General features: G+C 33.3%; 1 protein-coding gene across 1 annotated transcript; it reads left to right on the top strand.

Moving 5' to 3' along the window:
- Positions 1-1003: 1003 nt before the first annotated feature.
- LOC123535043 (T-box transcription factor TBX10-like) lies at positions 1004-20781 on the top strand. Its single transcript, XM_045317565.2, has 8 exons — positions 1004-1535; positions 2359-2662; positions 8356-8457; positions 10397-10568; positions 15616-15768; positions 17044-17111; positions 17644-17756; positions 18093-20781. Exons 1-8 carry the CDS (start codon positions 1346-1348, stop codon positions 18368-18370), a joined length of 1380 nt encoding a protein of 459 aa, XP_045173500.1. The 5' UTR covers positions 1004-1345; the 3' UTR covers positions 18371-20781.
- Positions 20782-22333: the final 1552 nt, after the last annotated feature.

The following is a 22333-nucleotide window of genomic DNA, read 5'->3' as shown; positions in this document are numbered from 1 at the left end:
AGAATTATTCACTAGACGTGTCTGCACTGGACGTGGCTACATCTTCGCAATGATTAAAATTAAAAAGGCGTCACGTAATAACAATGCATTTTGCGCTATACATGTATATGCTACATAAATGACATGACATGTTAAAATCGAATGTTTTACACACTCAACGTAGAATAAATCACTATGAAAAATATAACTTTAAAAGTTTTAAACATAGTTTTGGTATATACTATTTCTTAATTAAACAATTAGAAAGTAAAAACGGAGTTTTATACAGAGCAGCATTTTATATTTTTTATTATTATTTTATGTAGAGGGCTAGTCTACTTTTAGTTAACATGTATTTCCTTGTAATTGCGACGAACGTTATTTTTTATATTTATAAAACTGGAAAAAAAAAGGAAATGCACTGATTATCTTCATTCATTTTAGAAACAACCATTCTGTTCAAAAAGGAATGGTTGAAATGCGTTTAATCCTGTGATTGATTTTCTATTTTATATCATTTCCCACAGTTGGTAAAAATCCTAAAAAAAGTTTACATATATTATTTTACACTATTTTGAACACAAAGATGTATAAAGACAGTTACAATGTAAGGTTCACAATTTCACATTTGAAATGTTTGTTAAATGTAGCAAAATGTTGAAATTCGTCAGAGAGAAAAGGTCACAAAGTCCTAGAACATTACAACAATAAAACATGAGAAGTGTATCAAAACAGTATCAATGTTGCCATAACTGACACGCGCATATGAAATGAAAAAGCGAAATGCATTTTACACGTCAGAATACATGTTCCCGCCTTCTACAATGATTAATGACTGTTGGAGATAACTTTGACATACCGCGATATCTATCTCAACAGCGGGAGCCAGTGCTTCTTCCAATGGATTTATCAAGCGTCCGCCTATTTTGCAATAAACTCCGCCTACTTATTTGCATGTTCCAAATTATGATGCCTGAAAATGAGTGTTAGCACGGACAGTTAATTCGAATGGGGCGTATAATTGATAATAATGACTGTTACACGCTGTGAATACAGTTACAACACTTGCAAAATGCCACGGAATTTTAAATAAAATAGACGAGAAAACGTTTGATAATTCTGCATGGGGCGGGAACAGAATTTTTAGAGGATACATTAGCACTTGTCAGTACCTTAAAATTACTTTTCACTATCACTTTCTAAAAGTGTTTATCGCCTCGGCTTCCAAGTTTCCATTCTTACTATCAGCACCAGGGACTTTGGGCTATCAACACGTTCTGAGACTTTAGAATTGTGCTAGAGACTTAAGACTATCATCACGGTGTACGGCGGCTTATCTTGACGCCGGGTTTCCATCAATCGACACATGGATGTAGGTTCCAACCTCTCAATGCGTGCCAATGCTTTCAGTATCAGCAGTCTGATGTCCGGACCGCTGAGTGACTTAGGGCTTCAGGGTTTCGGATATCCCTTTGTGCCCCAACAGAGAAGCACGGATTGTCAATTTGACTGGGGACAAAATGGTCCCTATGGAAACGGAATGAAAACAATGGAAGGTAGGAAAAATCTTTGAATTCCAAAGGTTCCTGTGGTAATTTACTAAGTTTCAGTCATCGCTGATAAGTGTTTGGATTGAGGTTGAATTCGTTGACAGGATTTCGTTTACACGTATGCATTTTATAGTGATAACATAATAATAGAGAGTTCACAATTTTTGCATTCCTAATACGTTGGCAGGTACTTTGCAGATTGTTTCTAATATTTTTGTTGAAATTCATGTTCTTACTTATCGTGTTTGATGATAGTTTTATTTACGAATTTCTTTGGAAAGCAAAGTGGCAGTACGGTGTATGAAAACATCAAAAAGACATTGCCAAAATTAGAATCATATGTAATACAGAAGTTAGAGGAATATCGGCCGGAGCATATTCTTAAAGGTCGCCTTTTTGAGACACGTATGTGCTGCGTATTTTGATATTTAAAAAAGACGAAGTGATGCAAATTTTGACAAATTTGACAAATATTATGATTTTTTCCCCGTATTTTCAGAAAGCGAGATACGACATAACATGTTGTAGCAATTTTTGTAAATTTTTTAAAATATATAAGTGCACATTATGTCCTTCTTGAATTATCCGCAAAAATAATTTGTAATAATCAATCAGCTGGTAAAAAAACAAAAGATTTATCATAAAAGAAAATACAACGAACGTTTAAGGACAGTGCGACTTTGTAAAAATGAATGCATCATAATTTCGCGGAGCAGACAATTATTTTGAAAAAAAAGAGAATAATATCTTGCATTTTGTTAAATTTTATGATATTCTAATCAACACATTTTTTTATATAATTCTATGTGTACAATTTGTCATTTTACAGCTTGCCTCATGAATGCTGGCACCGGACGTCCTTTGTACGACCCGGTGCGGCCCGATCAACAGTTACCGGAAGCGGTTCCAAGGAATAATTTAACGGACTCCTTATTAGAGAGCGGAAAGAGCACGGATATTAACCAAAATAACTCAAAATCACCGGAATGTTCAATGTGTGACAGTGACGGACAAGATGAAAATAGACCTTTAAATTCAAAATTAGCAAGTGTGTCATGCCAGCTTGAAATGAAATCTTTGTGGGACGAATTTGATGAACTTGGTACAGAAATGATCGTTACAAAGGCAGGGAGGTCAGTTTCGTTTCTTTTTACTTTTTGTATACGCTGCACAACGCTCGGTTTGTGAAATTGTGTATTGAATACCAGAGAACTGTAGGAGAAGCAAATAAATGTAGCTATTAACTTAAAATCTATTTAATACATATTGCTTTCAAAACTTCTTTCAAGATTTCACTAGCATTCAACGTAAAATTAATTCTATATCTGAGGCACTCTTTTAAATTTACGACAAAGTTTACTTCATCTACTGTTGATCAAAATAATTCGACGGTCAGATTGTTTTATATTTGTGACGGGCAATGAAAGTAACTTAATATTTCCTAGGATCGCGTTAAATTAGTTGGACTAGTCATTTTACCATTTAATCAATATGTCTGATGCATCATAAATTAATTGATAAAGACTGGTTAGATTAAAAAAATATATAATATGAAACAAAATAAATTTATGTGCAATCAGAAACAAAAATGTTTGGCGCCAAATGTTGTTAATCTCTTTTTTTTTAGATTCGTCATTTTCGTTCGAATTGAAACGGATAAATACGTTTTGCCTATTTTTGATTATATTTCTTGCCTATAGTTGATTAGTCGTTTAGCAATATTTCGTTGTTAGTTTTGTGGCGACAAAGTTTATGTTGTTAAGTATAAGTAGTCTCGTAGCTTATTTCTTTCGCTAATTTAGTAAACTTCAAAGTGAAAAAATGTCACTAAAGTGCACTTTTAACGCAAACATAAAACCCATTACAAGTGTGGTATTTAACAAATACTTTTGCGTGTTAAAGTAATGCAGGATCAAGTTCTGACTTTGACAAATAAGTGCGGGCTATCTCTTAAATGACGAATATTTGAAACATAAATTTGACAAACTTCTGTGACAAAGTGTTGTCACGTCGGTGACTCACCATCCAAAAGCATTAACGTTTCTAGTGTTTAGTGTGTTTGAAGCTCATTCGGAGGTCGTGGGATCGAGCCTCCGTGAGGTCACAACCATGCCTTCTAACATGACACCAGTACTGACTTTTCCAGGAAGCAGACTCGATAGTTTTTCAAATACCCTTAAAGCTTTCATCACAACTGTGAAGAATACGCGTCATATGATCTTATATATCATCAGATTAAACCATTTACTGTAGTTCAAGCTCATTTCATTTTTCACTATGTTTAGACGTTCCTATAAATCGACTAAATTTCATTTTTGATCTTATATCCCACCAATGTGCAGTTCTAACGGCCAAGCAAATATCATATTCAAAGTTATTTTATGCCTGAAAATAATAAAAAAAATCTCTTATTTGTTTTCGTTTTTGCACGAATTGATATCAAGTGCCGAATCTGTTCTTCATTTATACAGCCATCCGCATTTAAAGTAACACTGAATGATTTATTTTTGGTCTCATTATTCGAATCTTTTTCGTCTGGAATAAAAATGTCCAGAAGGCTGATGGTTCTACATAAGTGCTCGAGCAAGCGCCAAAGTTGTCGCAGAAACTTTTACGAAGCTGCCGTCTACAGACTATAAAAATTAACCGGTCACACACGCTTGGATAATTTAACACCTTTCTTGCTAGAAGAAATGCCATTTTTCATCTGCATATATACAAAGGGTGATCTAGAATTAATGAGATATTTCTTCAAATAATTTTATACATCAATATGGCTCACTGAAAATTGTACAGAATATACTTTGACATATTGGAATACACTTTGACATATGGTCTGTCCCCTGTTTGTAGAAACTTTCAACCATTGTCTTCTAACTACCCCTTGCCGGTCATCATAGTAATAAATAATAAAATAAACGTTGTTCAAAGCGGGTTGGGTCAAATGGTATATAGTTCCTAAGAAAGCAAGTATTTCAAACATCCGCTGTGACATATGGGGGCAAGTTGATGCACTGAACAGGTAAATTCAAGAGATAATACGTAGGGAATTTCTACGTGGTTTATTCATATACATAGAAATAATCAACAAAAATGTATAAACATGGCTTATCAAAAATTTAGAAATAAGGACGTCATATTATTTGACATACTGTACATGGCTACTTTTTAGTTAAAAAGCAAAGAAATACATAGGGACATAATCCATTATTGTAACAGTAGCATCAATGTCATATGTGATGTTTGCAATCAAACTGCAATCAAAGGCATAGTACAGTAATATTTCTAGTATTATGAGGACACAAGGAAAGACAAGTCCTTTGAAACAAAACCTAGAAAATATCAATGATTAAAAAATCTTTGATCCAAATTTCATTATTTTCGTGAATGATAAAATGAATATCACATCGTCGGCAAACTCACTAACATAAACGCCTGACATTAATTCAATATATTTTAGGCATTTGATATTTGCATATTCTGAATTTGATAACGAAAATTTAAACGTTGCTTTCACGTCGTCACTATTACTTACGTTGCATGTGTTCCAAGCCTAACCTATTTTTGATAGTCAATGGACTGCCAGACTGCAAATAAGCTAAATAATGCACTTTTAAGTATCAAATTTTATTAAGGTATAATATTTCCGTTTTGATTTATAATTGAAGTTTCATTAATTCTAGATCGCCACTCATATTTAAAGAAATTAATTCTATTTAGACATTTGCCGAGGCAAAACTACGACCTTTCTTTATGCCTTTTATTTTTATCAACCCCATTATGAACATACTACTATTTCATATATTCATAAATACAGTGCGTAGATTTAAGGTTTTAAGCGGCAAAATGCATAATAAGTATTATAGCATTTTAAGACCAGTTACAAGAGCAGAGATATCTAGTCACAATTTGTACATAATTTGATATGTATATATCTTCATTGAATCAAATAACCGCTTGCCATATTTCTTGATTAATGAATACGTGTCTAGAAAATTGGCATTTCAGGCACAACCCAACCCCTTTGACCGCACCCTAGGGACAGTATTATCAGCTCTGGTGATTCCACACAACTATGTTCTCTAATGAGCGTGAAAAAGTGTAAACAAACTGTGAAATCAAGCGCGCCCGATGATCATCAGCGATAAATCAAGCACACCCTGCCGTTTTCTGTCGAATTCGGAGATAAATAGTCATGGTTCAATTAAAATCGGACATGGCTAATTTAAAAGCGAATTCTTGAAGACAGTTTTAGAAGTTTATATGAATTTAATGCTTTTTAAAGTAGCCCTAACCGTAGTTTAGTAAATATTTGTTTTGCACAGATGAAAGGAAACTGGCTTTCTATGACTTTAACATTCACATTACATGTCTGTTAATCATATCTTTTCGGTATGTGAGACATGTTTGTATGTAATTTTATATTTTTCCTTGTTTTCTTTTTAGATATAATGTACTATGAAGAAATGCTAAATTCGATAACATTCTATTATTCATTGCACGCGAATTGCTGTAAATGTTTTCCCGTCTTTGATTTAGTTAGTGATAAAAACAAGTCATATTAGAAATTTTTAGAAATTATTTTTTTTTTTAGAATTTAGGTAATGAAAAATAGAATTGTACCGAGAAAAAAAGTTTTAATCATTTTTTTCTTTGATCTTTGAGAGGTAAGTTTTAATTATGTTCCTTTGCTCTTTTTAACAACAACAATTATAAAGCTGAATAAAAAAGCAATGAGGTCTAACATAGATTATATACAAATAGGACACAGACGCTTTTTACGTCCCTTCCCAGTAATAGACATCCTATATATTCAAGCAACATGAACGCCTTGTGCCCAGATTTCCACATATATTTCAAAATAAACATTTAAAAGACGGCCACATCAACTGTCACAGAAATATACACATACTGGGCGTTCTGAAATTTTGAATCTTTTATTCTGTTGTTGATCCGGTGGTAATTTGTGAACACGTGAAACAGATGAATTTAAAATGACTCGTTGTGTTATACCTCGGTTACTTACAGTATTATAACAATAAACATGATATTTAAAACATTATCGCGTTTCTCCCTGTTCTGTTTTGTTGCTTTTAATATTTTGTTGTGTTTCTGCTGTAAGCTTTCTCAATTTCTGCCTTTATATTGTTTTTCGGAAAGAATGCTAGTACATAAATTCTTCTTCGAAAGTGACGCGGCCAAACATAACATATTATTCCCGTTAGACTGGAAATCAGATATTATCATCCAGAAGGACTAGACACGGATGACATATCTAGAACCAGACTGTATTTTCGTTATAACCTGTTAATTAGATCGTTAATTAGCGAATTTGGCCATTAATTATGATTTGTTGGTTCCCCGACTGCTTCCCAGGAGAGGTATAATTATACGGATATTAGTGCATAGAAACCTTCATTGTTTACATCGCAACTGTCAGTCAGTAAATTTCATTGCCAGTAAATGCAAGAAATTTACATACATGTATATGTTGTATATTAAGTATATTTTTAAACATAGATTAATGACTAATTTGTGTTCAGTTTAAGAAAGATTCTTTACATACATATAGCGACGTGATATACATAAAATTAAAACAAAATAATAGAGGACGACTGGAATCGCATTAAGCCTTGAAATAAAGATTTTCGAAACAAGATCTGCGAAAACTACATTGCATGAGCCAAATAGTATAAAACAGATATTAATTACAGTTCAAAATAAAATGAAAAATCACAACATGAAGAAATGTAAAACCTGTGAATATTTTGTTGTTTTCGCACTGTAGAGTCTGTGAAACATGGCTTTTCTCGCGTTCTTTCAGAACTCCGTTAATTTTGTTGTATTTTGCTAATTTTCTAAATTGGCTAATAACAGACGTAGCTCAGTTTCAATCAACGATTTCCTCCAAATCAAATCAACAAAGGCACCTGCGGACGTATGGAAAACTCAGTTTAGATTAATTTGTATATTTTATAAACAAGCAATGATGTATTTTCGTGGCCCAGACAACCCGTGTGTCTATTCCAATAAACTTTGCGGGCATTCTTGATTACGTAATTATCTTGCAGCTGACGAAAGAATGCGAAAGTTGCGATTTTTGGAAAAAATAAACGTAATTTATTATGATAAAATTTTAACGAGGAATTATCCATATAAGGTAGTTTGAAATTATAGATACTTTATTTTGTAAAAGTAAAAACATATATTTTTTAACTATCAAATTCCATGCGGAGCGCTAGCGCGTAAAACATAAACTGGGCTGAAAGGTCAGAAAACTCTAGACCCCTAGAAAGTCATGTGACGGCCAGGAAGGCGCTGCAAAGGGGCGCCGCTGTTTGATTGCCTAAACGAAATTAAGGAACTTTATTCTATGAACTTGCTTTGCAGACTTGTGAATAGAAGTTCCTCAGTTTTATTGAAATGATTTCACTTGGCAGTTCTTGAAGGTCTTGAAACACTTCTCATCGATATACAAAACCGTTACTTTGCATAATACCGTGCTTATGACATATTTAGTGTCAAAAGTTCAAGGTCGGATGCCTGACTTGCGTCTTTTTTATATTTCCGGGATAGTTTAAAATATTTTACAACATGACTGCTTGGATAGATTTGAGTTAACTCAAAGTCGGTTTATGACCGGTCTAGTCAGCTACCATGTTCTTGTTGTTATGGTCGTGATGTTTATATTCTGTCTCGAAGGTCCTTGTTTACCTTCCCAAAGAAGATATATTCTGTAGATAATCAAAGTATTAAAGACGCTGATATATAAAAATGAAATTTACCGTATTGTCATACATGTTCAAAAATGTGAATATACTTTCAGGCGGATGTTCCCGACATTTCAAGTGCGACTTTACGGCTTGGACTGCAATGCAGATTATATGGTCATGATGGACTTTGTGCCGTGTGACGACAAAAGATACAGGTAATAGTGCTCGTACATTGCTGTTCTTCATACTGTTGTTCATGCTGTTGTTCATACTGTTGTTCATGCTGTTGTTCATGCTGTTGTTCATGCTTTTGTTCATGCTGTTGTTCATGCTGTTGTTCATGCTGTTGTTCATGATGTTGTTCATGCTTTTGTTCATGCTGTTGTTCATGCTGTTATTCATGCTGTTGTTCATGCTGTTGTTCATGCTGTTGTTCATGCTGTTGTTCATGCTGTTGTTCATACTGTTGTTCATGCTGTTGTTCATGCTGTTGTTCATGCTGTTGTTCATGCTGTTGTTCATGCTTTTGTTCATACTGTTGTTCATGCTTTTGTTCATGCTGTTGTTCATGCTGTTGTTCATGCTTTTGTTCATGCTGTTGTTCATGCTTTTGTTCATGCTGTTGTTCATGCTGTTGTTCATACTATTGTGGCAACTGCTGGTCCTCGCTCTAACTTGTTGATTAGCAACACATGCAATGATGATCACTGCGTCAACGTTGATATTGATACAGAAAATGACGACGATTATGATTATTGATTGATTGATTGATTGATTGATGATGCTGGCTTTTGCTGCAGCTAATGATGATGATACCAATAATGATGATGATGCTGATAATGATGATGATGATGATGATGATGATGATGAATGATGAAAACGATAATGATTACACCAGTGGTGGTGACGTAAACGACGACGATGACGGTGATGATGATGATGATGCAAAAGTCGGATATTCCAATACTCAAAACAAAACATTTGATTTACCGGATGATATGACTGTATCGCACAGTCTTCTACAGCGAAGTGCTGTGCAGTATGGTCGCAGTGCTTAAGAAGACTGTGCTATACAGTGTAATTATCCAGTAAGAAAATGTTTTGTTCTTAATATGGAATATATTTATTTAAGATGATGCTGCTGATGATGTTGTTGGTGGTGGTGAAGATTACGATGATAAAGAGGAGTAGAAGGAGGGGATGTTCAACTTATAGTTTTTGCGCTTGAATGTTTGAACTATGATAATCCAAAGCCTTACTATGCTTCTAAAAGATAGATATTGTAACCTGTAGTAAAGCTGGCTGAAATGCAAACTTACATCTGACTGCATTGTTTGCGTACAAAAACAACTTTTAACAAGAGCTGTCAGTGGACAGCGCGCTCGACTATTTTCAGTGCTTGATAGTATAATATAAGCGATGAGTAAAACTTTAACATTACAATAAGCATATTCTAAGTCGAAAAGGGACCATAATTCAGTCAAAATGCTTGATAGAGCTGCCTCCTCCTTTTTACAGACTGGGGTCATGATGGTAAACAAGTATGCAAAATATAAAAGCAATATCTCAATGGACTTCGAAAATATTTGGGGTGGTACGCAAACTTTAACATATATTCTAAGTCGAAAAGGGGCCATAATTCAGTCAAAATGCTTGATAGAAATGCCTCTTCCTTTTTACAGACTGGGGTTATGATGGTTAACAAGTATGCAAAATATGAAAGCAATATCTCAGTGGGCTTTGAAAATATTTGGGGTGGTACGCAAACTTTAACATTTATTCTTAGTTGAAAAGGGGTCATAATTCAGTCAAAATGCTTGATAGAGTTGCCTCCTCCTTTTTACAGACTGGGGTCAAGATGGTAAACAACTATGCAAATTATGAAAGCAATATCTCAATGAACTTTGAAAATATTTGGGGTGGTACGCAAACTTTAACGTTTGTGTGACGCTCACGCTCGAGCCGAGGATAGCTCCCCTATTCTCCGAATAGTCGAGCTAAAAATGTCTTGATTCTTGAAGCGGAGACATTCAGGGTGTTTCAAGTCATGTCAAGTCATATATGGTTGTTTGAGCTGCCAAAATTCTGTTAGGCTTATGATATGAATAGTTTAATCAGAATAAGCACTCTATTACTATTGTTTTATCTTTTCAGATATTCTTTCCATAGTTCAAGTTGGGTGGTAGCGGGCAAGGCCGACCCCTATATGCCCGGTAGGATTCATGTACATCCCGACTCCCCAGCTAAAGGATCACAATGGACAAAACAGATAGTCTCCTTTGATAAATTAAAACTTACCAATAACCTGATGGATGATAATGGACATGTAAGTTAAACTTTTACATGATTGTGATGAAATTTTATTATCTGGCCTTATAAAGTGCATTCGCTCCATATGTAGGCATATGTTGTATTGCATTGGTACTAAAGTAAAACAGCTTGTCGAGACTTCTTAGTATGGTGTATCATTTGAATCATGGGTCTACTTTGCGTGTGCGCACTTTTCGAAATATGCGTGTATGCGTACAACATTACTTTGAATAATGATTCCGTCTGCTTGTAATCGAAGTGCTATATTTAGTTTCAACAGAAAACACACTAGTTCCGTTTGCTTAATTTTACACTTTTTACGATACTCTTAAGTGAAAATGGAGACTTGTATATAATATTCACCACAATTGAGAAAGAGTAATTTTAATCATTTACCGAATAAAAAATTCTGAAGACAGTACGTCCGACCTATAATATTCGCCGTACGAACGTTCCCGAGAAAACTGTTCTGCCGTGCGGTATATAGCCTTAATTCTGAAAATATAAAATAACAGGATCTAGGACTTAAAATAGAATATATTTAAGATCCTTGTTGATAACTTTATATTTCTAAAGGTAACCTGGCGCTCAGACGTGTCAGTCTCATTTATTTTCGCCTGATTTTCTTGCAGACTGAGAAATGTTATCCTCACAATCTATCCTGTAATGCTATATTCTTGTTTCACTGAATTTTAATCGGAATGGTTTACGAAACTTTGCTTCTCTGCTGTACATCACTGTCAAAATTAGTTTTTGATTGACATGATATTTATTTACTGTTAAATAAACAGTAAGTTAGCACAATTATATTCTATGTTTTAAAGCTATAAGGCATGGCACAGTTTTTCAGTTTCTGTAGTATGTTAAATATCTTTTACATTTAACTGTTCTGCTGATAAAATGCCAGCCATTAAATATATCCGTTAACTGAATAAAATTTGCTGGCCCTCTTGCTTTTTTGATGGAGATGACTTTTTTATGTAGACACCGGTATAACATACCATTGTTCGAGCTTTATTCTATATCGTATATCTATTGGGGCCGGTTTACAATTTATTCACTATTTTTTGATATCATAAATTCGTTTTTGGATGTATCACTAATTCATTTATTGATACTAGTATCACAAAATCATTGATTTATTTATGGTAACAAAATTTTTTTAAATATTTATCATAAAATGCATGTAAAGATATCACACAACACGTCATTGATATCATTTATTCAGTTATTTGACATATCAAAATATGGTACCCTTTTTTCTAATTAATGATATATTTAATTCTGTGTTATGATATCAATAAACGATTTTTATTTCACAAATAAAGGAATGCCTGACAATAAGTTGAATGTATATGAAAGCCATGCTCAAGCCTTTCAAAACGCTGAAAGAATTTTTAAAATCGGATCACTATTAAAAAAGATATTGCAATTTGAATTTTAAGAAAATGGCTGATCATGGAGAGCCATTTTAGTGGGTTTATGACGTCATTTACACACTGTTGAATTCTTTATTTAGCGAATAACCTTTTATATAAATTAATTTCTTGTGTTTCTTCAGTGTAAGATGTAAAAGATGGTAATTTCTTTCATTATAGCTTAAAGAAGTATTTTATAGAAACTACAGTAAATACAGTACCATTATGTACCTAGAAATTTAATAAATCCGCCGTTTTTTGCCGCCATGGAAACAAAATGGCCGACATTTTCATCAAATATTCAAATGCTCATAACTTTCTTATCTCTTATCCGATTTTGAAAACTCTTTCATTTCTTTATATGATTTAAGAAATCCTAGCAGATGAAATTAACATGAGTACACCGTTCCCTTTCCCTTTACGACACTTGTACCATTAAATAGAATTTAAAGGATATGTATTGAAAATTGAAATAAATCGTCTTTACAGATACCAAGTATTTTATTTTGTGGTATTTGTTTTCCATTTATGATATCTTTAAATTATTTCGTAATATCAGCGAGTATATTTAATGATAGTTAAAAACATATTTAGTGATGTCATTAAGGTCACTCTAATGACATCTAACTATATCATAAATTGAATTAAGGATGTCACATCAGAAAATAGTGCATACCATATATGTGTGTCTACGATAAATATTAACCAGTTATATTTGATATTAAAAATAAATTGATTATAAATGAATAAGTAAATAAGACTAATTTAGTTATGATTTCAAAAGGTAAAATCAACACCACCAATTCTCTAATTGAGATCATTTTCCAAACTGTTGAATTGTATGTATACATGCTAATGAAATTATACTTTAGAATGTTTGGTATACTTAAAGCTTTTTTCACATGGACCAGAGAAAAACAACGTCGAGGAATATATTTATTCATGCGGAGTCAATTCGTGTATATTTTTTCAGTCGCCGATTTCATGTTGAGCCATCCAATGTGTTTAATTAATCACAACTTACACAGAAAAGTTTTTTTTTTTTTTTTTTTTTTTTTTTTTATGAAAATGGTATGATACTCCGTGGTATAAGTTCTCTATAGGCACAGACCTCCAGATTTTTGGATAAAAATTACATTTCTTTGAAATTGAAGTTTGGTCATATAATGAACATTAGAATTAGATTTTTTTGTTTCTAAACTATATTAAAAATGCCAACTCAAAAAAGAAAAACATGTCCGCGTCAGGAATCGAACCCGGGCCGCCGCGACAATAAAATTTACCAGTACCGCCACGGAGGATTGTGTGTGTTACATATAGATACGTTTATACTTCAAGTAAAGCGTTACCAAGCGCTTTTCAATTTTCATTGCAAAAATAGTAATAAAAACAATTAATTCTCATGTGTTTCCATAACATAAAGTCTGTCAGTAATTAAGAAATATAACATTAATTTCCTGATACGTATTTTTTCTCTCTATTTTGTTGTTGTCGCACGGTCTGGAGGCCGATTCATTTAAAGCTCTCAAATGCGAGTACATAAAATGTCTTTGCACGTTTCAGAAATAACGGTAATATGATATTTTATTTTACACTAAAAGTAGAAACGCTTTGACAAGTAAAAAGCAGTTGATGTGTACACTCTAATGTAGACTGCAATCCCATCAGGCAGTTACAAGATTCTCCTGCGACATAAAAAATATTTTGGTTTTAAAATCCTGTTTCTGTACTTGTCCGTGTGATATTCGTGATAGAAAACAATATTTGTTAAAGATGTTAAGAACTAAAATAAACCTTCCTGACATGATTTCTGTATTAAGCAAGGAGAATGTACAAAAATGATAGGTTCTTAAGTAAATAGTTCTACGCGCATCCAATGTTTGCAAGAAACATCCAACAAAATATTTTTAAACTGGAAGATATATGCCATTAGTAAGAATATCGCAAAAATGTATTTGAATATGCTTTTAGAAATGTTCAGAATGTAAATAAAAGAAAAATGTGTTATAAGGTTTTGTGAATCAATATTAAAAGGAAGGATTTTTTTCTTGGCCTAAAAAGAAACAATGTACATGTAAACATCAGTTAAATAGTTCCATTTTCTACCGTAACTCAATTTGATTGTTGCAGAATAAGGTTATATACCTAAAGGTCATTAGATTTGTATCGAGAAATATGCACGAGTTCTACAGCGGAAATATTGCGCGACTTAAGGAGCGCAGTATTTTTCCGCGAAAGAACGAGTGCATATTTTTCGATGGAAATCTAATAATCTTTTTATTACATACACCTTTATACTTAAAACTGTTACATAAATGATACAGATTTGTTCTTAAGCATGAGTAAAACTGAATATATCGTCGTTAAAGAACTTTTAAACGCGATGAGAAACATAAAACTGACGTAGCAAATGATGTCACACACCCAATATGAAATTTGAACGTCAATACGCAAAAATATTGACGTTTAAGGTTGCATTGAAATTTAACGGAGTAAATAAATGAGTATGTAATAATAGTATTCATAAGCATTTTGTCCATGAATTTACAGGCATCTGGGACTATTTTATTTGACCGAAACGCAGCAAAAGCCCGGTCCATTGTTACCTAAACGAGCACTGTGTTCTCATACAGGCATTTTCTTTTCTGAAGCAAGTTTATACAAAAGATATATATAAAAATATGTACCTGGTCACACAAAAAATGTCTGCATATTTCTTAACGAGTCTGTTTAAAATGTCTATCATCACTGACTTAATGACTTCTGAATTCTGAAGCGTGGCTAACTTGCCTATCACTGATCGGCGCTGATATGTACAAGGCTTTCGAGACTTCTGATGGATTCGTGAATGTTTCAGAATTAAACGGTCAGAATGGTTATCAATACCTGTCTTCCTGGAATTCTAAATCTCTCGTTCACGATTCTATCTTAATTCATACCGAATTCTTATTGTTAATATATTTCTCCTGACTTTGACTTTCGATATTCAGCTTAATGATACGTCATTGTTGTATTTTTTCTGTAATATCTGGTCGCAGAATTGTATGTAGACAAACCGTTTTGTATACAGCACATTGTGAAATCTACCTTAAACATCATATCAAAATTATACATGCCTGTGATAAGTTTGTATGGTCTTGTTGGTTCTTTATTGTTTCATGCCATCAGCACCATTTCAGTTTAATACCGCATTACGTAATTTGTTTCATTCAAAAGGTTCAGTTTTCTGCTGGTGTTGAAGGAATTCACTAAGACAATTGGAAACGCTTAAAGGGCACAGTCACATAAAGATCAGACAGTTTTCGTAACGGCATTTTGTACTAATAGTAAATCATAGCAGATATTAATATACCATATAAAATATATCATATAATTTTTCTTGAACATATGATTATATGGAATTGCAACAAGAGTTCGTGCCAGACAATTGAGTATAGATGCAGTGCAGTGTCGGTAGTGATAGTTCTGCGAATATTCGTCGAAAATAAATGCATCTTTAATGTTATTTTAAAAACATATTTTCAAGGTTATTTGTGGAGAACGCGTTACTAAGGGTGACGGCTTTTACGTTCATCAGTTGCTGGTATACCAAAGAGAAATTAAAATTCTATTACATATGTAATAAAAATTTCTTCTTTTTTTCAGATAATATTGAATTCCATGCACAAGTTCCAGCCCCGATTCCATGTTGTTTATGTATATCCAAAGGCGGAAGATTGCTCAAAATCACAGAATTACAGAACATTTCTATTTCCGGAAACTAAATTCATGGCGGTGACGGCTTACCAAAATCACAGAGTAAGTGAAAATGATTCTTGCCCAACATTGCAATACATAAACCTAGAGACTTTCTAAATGGAAGTTGTTTCCTTAAGTGGTATACCCGTATTATGTACTTTACTGATTTTTCAGTCTCGTTTACGTATAAACGGGCCGCTGACTGACGTTACGCTATCCGGTTTATCAAACATGCAGAACGGAGAAGTGGGAGGGGTCAGCGTTTAACCAGATAAAACTTCAGTTTGATCACTTCGATTGATGCTTAAAGTATAAATACCAAACGACAAACAAAATTAACAAAAACTCAAATACTAATGTATTTATGAAATATATAATTATGAATGTATAGGGATATTCTATCATTGAACCAGATTCAGGAAATGTTCATGAAGTCTGTAATGGTGTGCTGATTTCGTCGTTGACAAACTCTGACATCAGAGAAAACGCCTCAAAAAGCGAATCTGATGTTTTATAACCATCCCATTGCAGTTGACAGAAGTGTCATTATTATTCCGTACACGTTGGGCGATTTTAAATTATATAGAATTATGAAAACTTGATCTGTCATTTGAATTAGCAAACTGTCACCTGTTTTTATCATCCCAGTTCGCTTTTTGACTAAATGATATTTCTGATTTGAATCTTGATTGGTCAATGACCCGTTTGATCCACCGTAATAGGTTTTCCGTGCATTGCGGATCAAGATATAAATTATTTTGAAGGTCTCCACGGGCGCTAGTTTAAGGATGCGTGCAATATACTGTCAATGTTTATGGTCTCGAAAGCATTTTTCCTTTGTAAAATATAACGTTAAATATGACTGCAAAATGTTGCTTTTATGCTACGATATTCTGAGATTTTTAATCTGGGCTTTATTCAATACGTGCGTTATTAGGCAAGGTTTACACTTGCTGCAAAAAATATTCTTATAATAAAGCCATAACTGAAATTTGAAAATTATTTGGTGTATTAAATGATCAAAATTTATCCTATTAGCATCATTATTTTTTTTTAATTAATTCAAAAGTAGTATAATAGATAATTTGAAAAATTAAAAAAATTCCAGTCCCCCCCCCCCCCCCCCCCTCCCCCTTCACGATGTTTAAGGTGAACCGTGTTGCCTTATACACAAAGAAAATTGTTACGGAAAAAAGGTGCATCAAAATAGTAAAAAAAATAAATAAATGTATTTCCATTAAACCAATTATGTTAGTAATTTCTGAAATAAAGATTTTTCAACATAAAACCTTGACCGTACTTTTTTCATTTATTTCATTTAATATTTTATTGTAGATAACACAGTTGAAGATAGCAAGTAATCCTTTCGCTAAAGGTTTTAGAGATGTTGATCCTAACGACTGGTAAATATTCTTATTAATATGTTTTATCTTTTTTTTTTTAAGTTTATTTAGTTGTAAATTATTTTGATGTTCGCCCCTCTGTATGTTTTAAATACATTTTCAAGCATTTGCATATTTTATTTTATTGGTATTTTTAATAAATGGCGGTTAATATAATAGTCTAGTTTCTATCGGATAAAATCTTTGATTTTTTCAAGTCACGTTGCATTATTTTTCATCAGGCACATTGGTAATAGAATCATGATCACATCTTAAGCGAATATCAGTTTAAAAAGCATAGTAATTTTAACCTTCGGTCTGCTGGCGGCAAGTGATTCTGCTTTTGTGACCAGTGCAGACCAAGATACGTCCGTGCAGGCTGATCATGGTCTGCACTGTTCGCTATTCAGTCATTTAATTTTCAGTGAACTCCCCTTTGAATAATAAGTGGTACTGCCCAAATTGAATGATTATCCAGTCCATTTTAGAAATTTAGCAGGGGAAAGATTAATGTGCTAAACTTTGGTTCTACAGTATGTTTTTTCTCCTACAGTATGGTAGATGTTTTGTCCCAGATGTCGCCACATGGCCAGCAGCGGAATCATAGCCGACCTAGTTCCCTGCAGATGATGGGAACTAGCAGAAAGGGATCTCCAACTTCCAAATGTAAGCCTGCAAAGTCTTCATTATAGTTATATAATCAGTATCTATAAGGAATCATTACGAATTAAGATCAAATTGCGTGTTTGTGAAAGGACAATAGGTAAAATTGAAGAACGAAAATCATAATTCGCATCCGACAAGATCTCTGCAATACTGGATTTTCTGTTATATGGACCCGTGTAGTCTCTAGGTGTTTAACACAAAAGGAAAACTGCTTATGTACAATATACATGAACTATTTACATGCAATTTAAAGCCCGTAAGATGTCATAATAAGGCCTGTCTTGTTTTTGTTAGTATTTCTACACCTTAATTTTACCTTTCTTTTTCTTATTTCAGCTTCAGATGAGGGCAAGGACGGTCAGCAAACTGACGTTATGGCAGCATCAAGTTTCGCGCCAAATTTTAATCCCAGCATGCGTCTTACTACTTCCTATCCCACAGCAGAGACATTTGCATACGCCCAGTATGCGCATGACACGTATCTAATGGCAGCTAAATCCCGACCTTCACCTTATAGTCGGTCGATGGACTACGCATATAGACCACCAAATATTAAAATGTCATACGGACAAAGTGCACCATCCAGTTTTGGATATAATTATGACACCAGGTGATTTTGTCCGTCAGTTCTGTGGAGTTAAAGGTCGCGTTGGTGTTGTTACTCATTATTGTGAAGACTGGCATGGGTGTCAAAGGCCAAAGCGTCTTTGATGAGGATTAAACATGTTTCAGTGATTTTTTTTGGTGCTTTTTAGAGACAGTGCACGATTTGTGAAGCTTAAAAGACACTACTGACAATTGGAAAAGGAATACAACACATTTTCTTCATCTGGAATGTACAACATTTGAACATAAGTGGAACATGTTATTTCATGAGTATTTGTCTGAAGAAGTTAGTGCCTTTCTTCTATATTTATAGAATCATGTTTGTAAAATGAGGTATATTTTTGAATTGAGATGATCTCTTTCATGTGTATTATAAACAATTTTATTTTATTAGTGTGTTATCAGTAATTTCAAAATATGATCTATTGATTCCATAATTATCATGTTATACGTTTGTAGTCCACTTGACCTTTGGAATTGTTAAATTGCAATTTTTTCTTTTTTCACAATTAGAATTCTTGGTCACATTTTCAAAACCATTTGGTTGGAAGATTTTGATAGGAAAAAAAATTATACAAATGTATATGATCAAAGAGCTATAAAAATAAATGTATTTTATACTTCTTTGATATGATGTAAGATTTTTGACTGACTGAATTTTGATGTTTTATTGTCTACAATAGATATACATATACAACTTAAAAAGATAAAGCAAAGTTGTTTCGTGACTCTCTTGAGCTGGGTTCAAAGTTAACCCTTACCCTGCTAAATTTCTAAAACGGACTGGTCCGTCATTCAATTTGGGCAATACTATTTATTATTCGAAGGGGAGTTTACTGAAAATTTACTGACTGAATAGCGAACAGTGCAGACCATGATCAGTCTGCACGGATGTGCAGGCTGATCTTGGTCTGCACTGGTCGCAAAGGCAGAATCACTTGCCGCCAGCAGGCTAGGGGTTAAGATATTTCTTGCTCGCAATATACAGTGAAAAACAGTATAAACGTAGCTTCCATTTATGGCAAATAATGTGTACTACCACTAAAGACATGGAAGATGTTTTAACAACAGACTGTTAAGGTAGTTCTGCACGTTTGGATCAAAACTTTTTCTACAATGTAGAATTTTTTTTAAACTCTGATTTTTCAAAACTTCAGAATATATCTAAATAATTCAGCAAATAAAAAGGATAGGGTCGTGTGCTTGATTTTTTGCTTGACTGATTTGAAAAATTTCGACCTCACGCAATTTTTCATAATAGGAGTCTATGGGAAAATCATAACTTTCAAATAATTTGCGCGAATAGAATTTTTTCTATAATGTAGATTTTGATGAAACTTCTCACAGTTGTAAATAAACATGTGGCCTATAATATGGTGAAATAAAATGTATAGGTCCTTGTGCTTATTTTAAGATATTTGGAGATGATTAAAGTGAACCGAATATTTCACACTAATTTTAAGACATTATTTGAAATATTTAACGTGTCATATGTTTTAATAACATATTTTGACTTTAAAAATATAGTAACAGAGCCATTGTAATAAATTTACTCACAAGTTGTCATTAATTCATAAAATGATTTTCATTTCCGTAAGCCGAATCCAGGCTTTATTCTACGTTTTCCGGATAAATGACGTTACGCCATCACTTCCGGCTTATCAAACGTGCAGAACCACCTTAACCACATGGCGATTAATTTATATATTTAGTAAAGTTAGGATTTTCAACATTAGAAACTGAATATATAAAGATGAAGTATCTAGTAAAAGATGTGTGTTGAATATCGTTAAGCAAAATATGCAGAAATGCGCCATTTTACATTGCCAAAATTAATGATTCAGCTTTATTCGCACTTCGATTTTATTTACGGAATATACAGATGATGCACGACAATTTCATTATTATTTCTGAGCTTGAAATTTTCATTAAAACAGCTGTGTACAAAATATTTCTTGGTTTGTATGGTACTTTCAAATGTATAAAATGATATACGGTTTAGTTTGGTACCTTGTAGGTGTGATCAGGCGTGTACATGTTCCTCCAAAATGAAGATTGGATCGTTCAACATTTTGAAAGAAGTGGCCTTTCAGTTCGCATTGTTATTGTTAGTACATGGTTTGGATGGGCGATTCAATTTATTTTGTTGTTTACTGTCAATATTGTGTTCAAAGTAAATTATGTGTTTTATAAAAAAATAAATTATTTTTTCTCTGCAGGACGACTTATTTTTTTTTTTTTCAAATGTGATTGGTTGTCTAAACTTGTGTTTGACAGAGTGGAAGTCCTGTTTGTTCATGACCATACTATTAAGGGAAACTAGACCCGTATTATCAGCGTTTTAAATTTAGACTAAGGCTAGTCATATGACAAAACTTTACGTGATTTTCTCTTCTGCAACGGCAGAGTTCCAACATTTTATTATGCTCAACCGTATGGCAAATTGAATACTTGCTTTCTCAAGTATGAATGCGGACCTGGGTTCAACATTTTGAAAAAAAAGTTACTATTTCAAATGTGGATAATAGTTTCAAGAGTGCTCTACAAATAAAAGATTTGGAAAAGCGTGGGGAGTAATTTAGCAAATGCTCCCATAGCAGAACAGAACAGAACAGAACAGAAAATTTATTCAAGACTTATACATAGTACATCGTCATACATATAGTTCAAATAGTTCATAAATATAAATATTTTGTATCACGTGATGATGTGGTTGTTGCAAAAAAAAACACAAAACGTTTTTATACAGTAAAACAAAGTTAAAGGTACAAAGAATAGAGGATGAACAACAGTATCAATTATTTAACAGTGAAAGTCTTACAGACATAGCAGCTTTAACATATTTTGCTAAATTTTTTTATAACAGCATGTTTAGTGTTTGTAAACAATAGCCCATGTTCTAGCCAAATTGCCTTTATTTTTGGTCGACCAGTTAAATATTTCGATATTTGTCTTGATTTAAGTAATAATTTGCGAACATGGCATCCAAGTAGGCTTATGCGCAACGTGGATGCAAACTGGCAGCCAATCACAGAAAGGAACGACAAGCAAAAAAGCGAACTAAAGAAATCAGGATACTAGTGTATATAAGCATATGTATCTTTTCACATATCTCTCGGCACCCCATCACCGATATCTGCCTGTCAGACAAGAATCAGTCTCCTACCATCACAAATTAACACGTTATATAAACACAATTTCCCCAGTATAAACACTGCAACACGGCCGTCGGATGTAGATAAATGAAACGCAACAAAAACTGCCAATGAAAAATGAGATTCCGCGGACCTCATAACCTTCTAACATGGTTCGATACGTCACAGCGGAATGTTTTGTTTAGTGTTCGGTAAATTTTCGATCAGGATTGGAATTTGATGGGGTGACTGGTATTTTGAAAATTATGCAAGGTTGTGGCCTACATTCCTGATGGATAATGTCGGAGGGATTTTGTCGCCGCACGTGCAATATGCTAGATTTATAAGATTTGACGTTCGTAGTTGAAAGGTCACGAGAAATGGATAAGCTGATATTTTGAAATGGCAGAAATGATATGATGTATGATACAATGTTGTAAAAACAATAAAGTCAAATGTAACGAAAGTTATTTGTTTAATTTCATAATTTTGAGAAATATTTTTCATCTCTGACCCCTTTGACAAAAATATTGACATGACACCGTAGAATTCAGAAAATATTGCGACATTATGATAATATGTTACTATAATAACCAAACATAGATCAATGCGACATTTTTTTTCAGAAAAATATACTTTTATCTTGCTGTATCTCTAAAAGAAATAATTCAATTAAAGTCAGTCCCAAAGAAAAAGCAAAGATGGTTGAAAGTTAATGTTTTGAATGATTTGATTTAGACTATACGGTTCTTAATTTCATCTGTACGCCAAATCAGCCATTATAGTAATTTATTTTTTTCTTCTGTAACTGCAAAGAACCTCCTCGAGGCACAAATA

This window comes from Mercenaria mercenaria, chromosome 12 (genome assembly GCF_021730395.1).
Source record: "Mercenaria mercenaria strain notata chromosome 12, MADL_Memer_1, whole genome shotgun sequence".
In the NCBI taxonomy this organism is placed as follows: Eukaryota; Metazoa; Mollusca; class Bivalvia; order Venerida; family Veneridae; genus Mercenaria; species Mercenaria mercenaria.
This window is presented reverse-complemented; position numbering and strand designations above follow the sequence as displayed.

Coding starts and splice junctions, on each gene's coding strand:
- LOC123535043 (XM_045317565.2), top strand. CDS start 1,346: ATGGATGTAGGTTCCAACCTCTCAATGCGTGCCAATGCTTTCAGTATC. Junction 17,112..17,643: donor GATGTTGATCCTAACGACTG/GTAAATATTCTT, acceptor TTTCTCCTACAG/TATGGTAGATGTTTTGTCCC. Junction 17,757..18,092: donor GGGATCTCCAACTTCCAAAT/GTAAGCCTGCAA, acceptor TTCTTATTTCAG/CTTCAGATGAGGGCAAGGAC.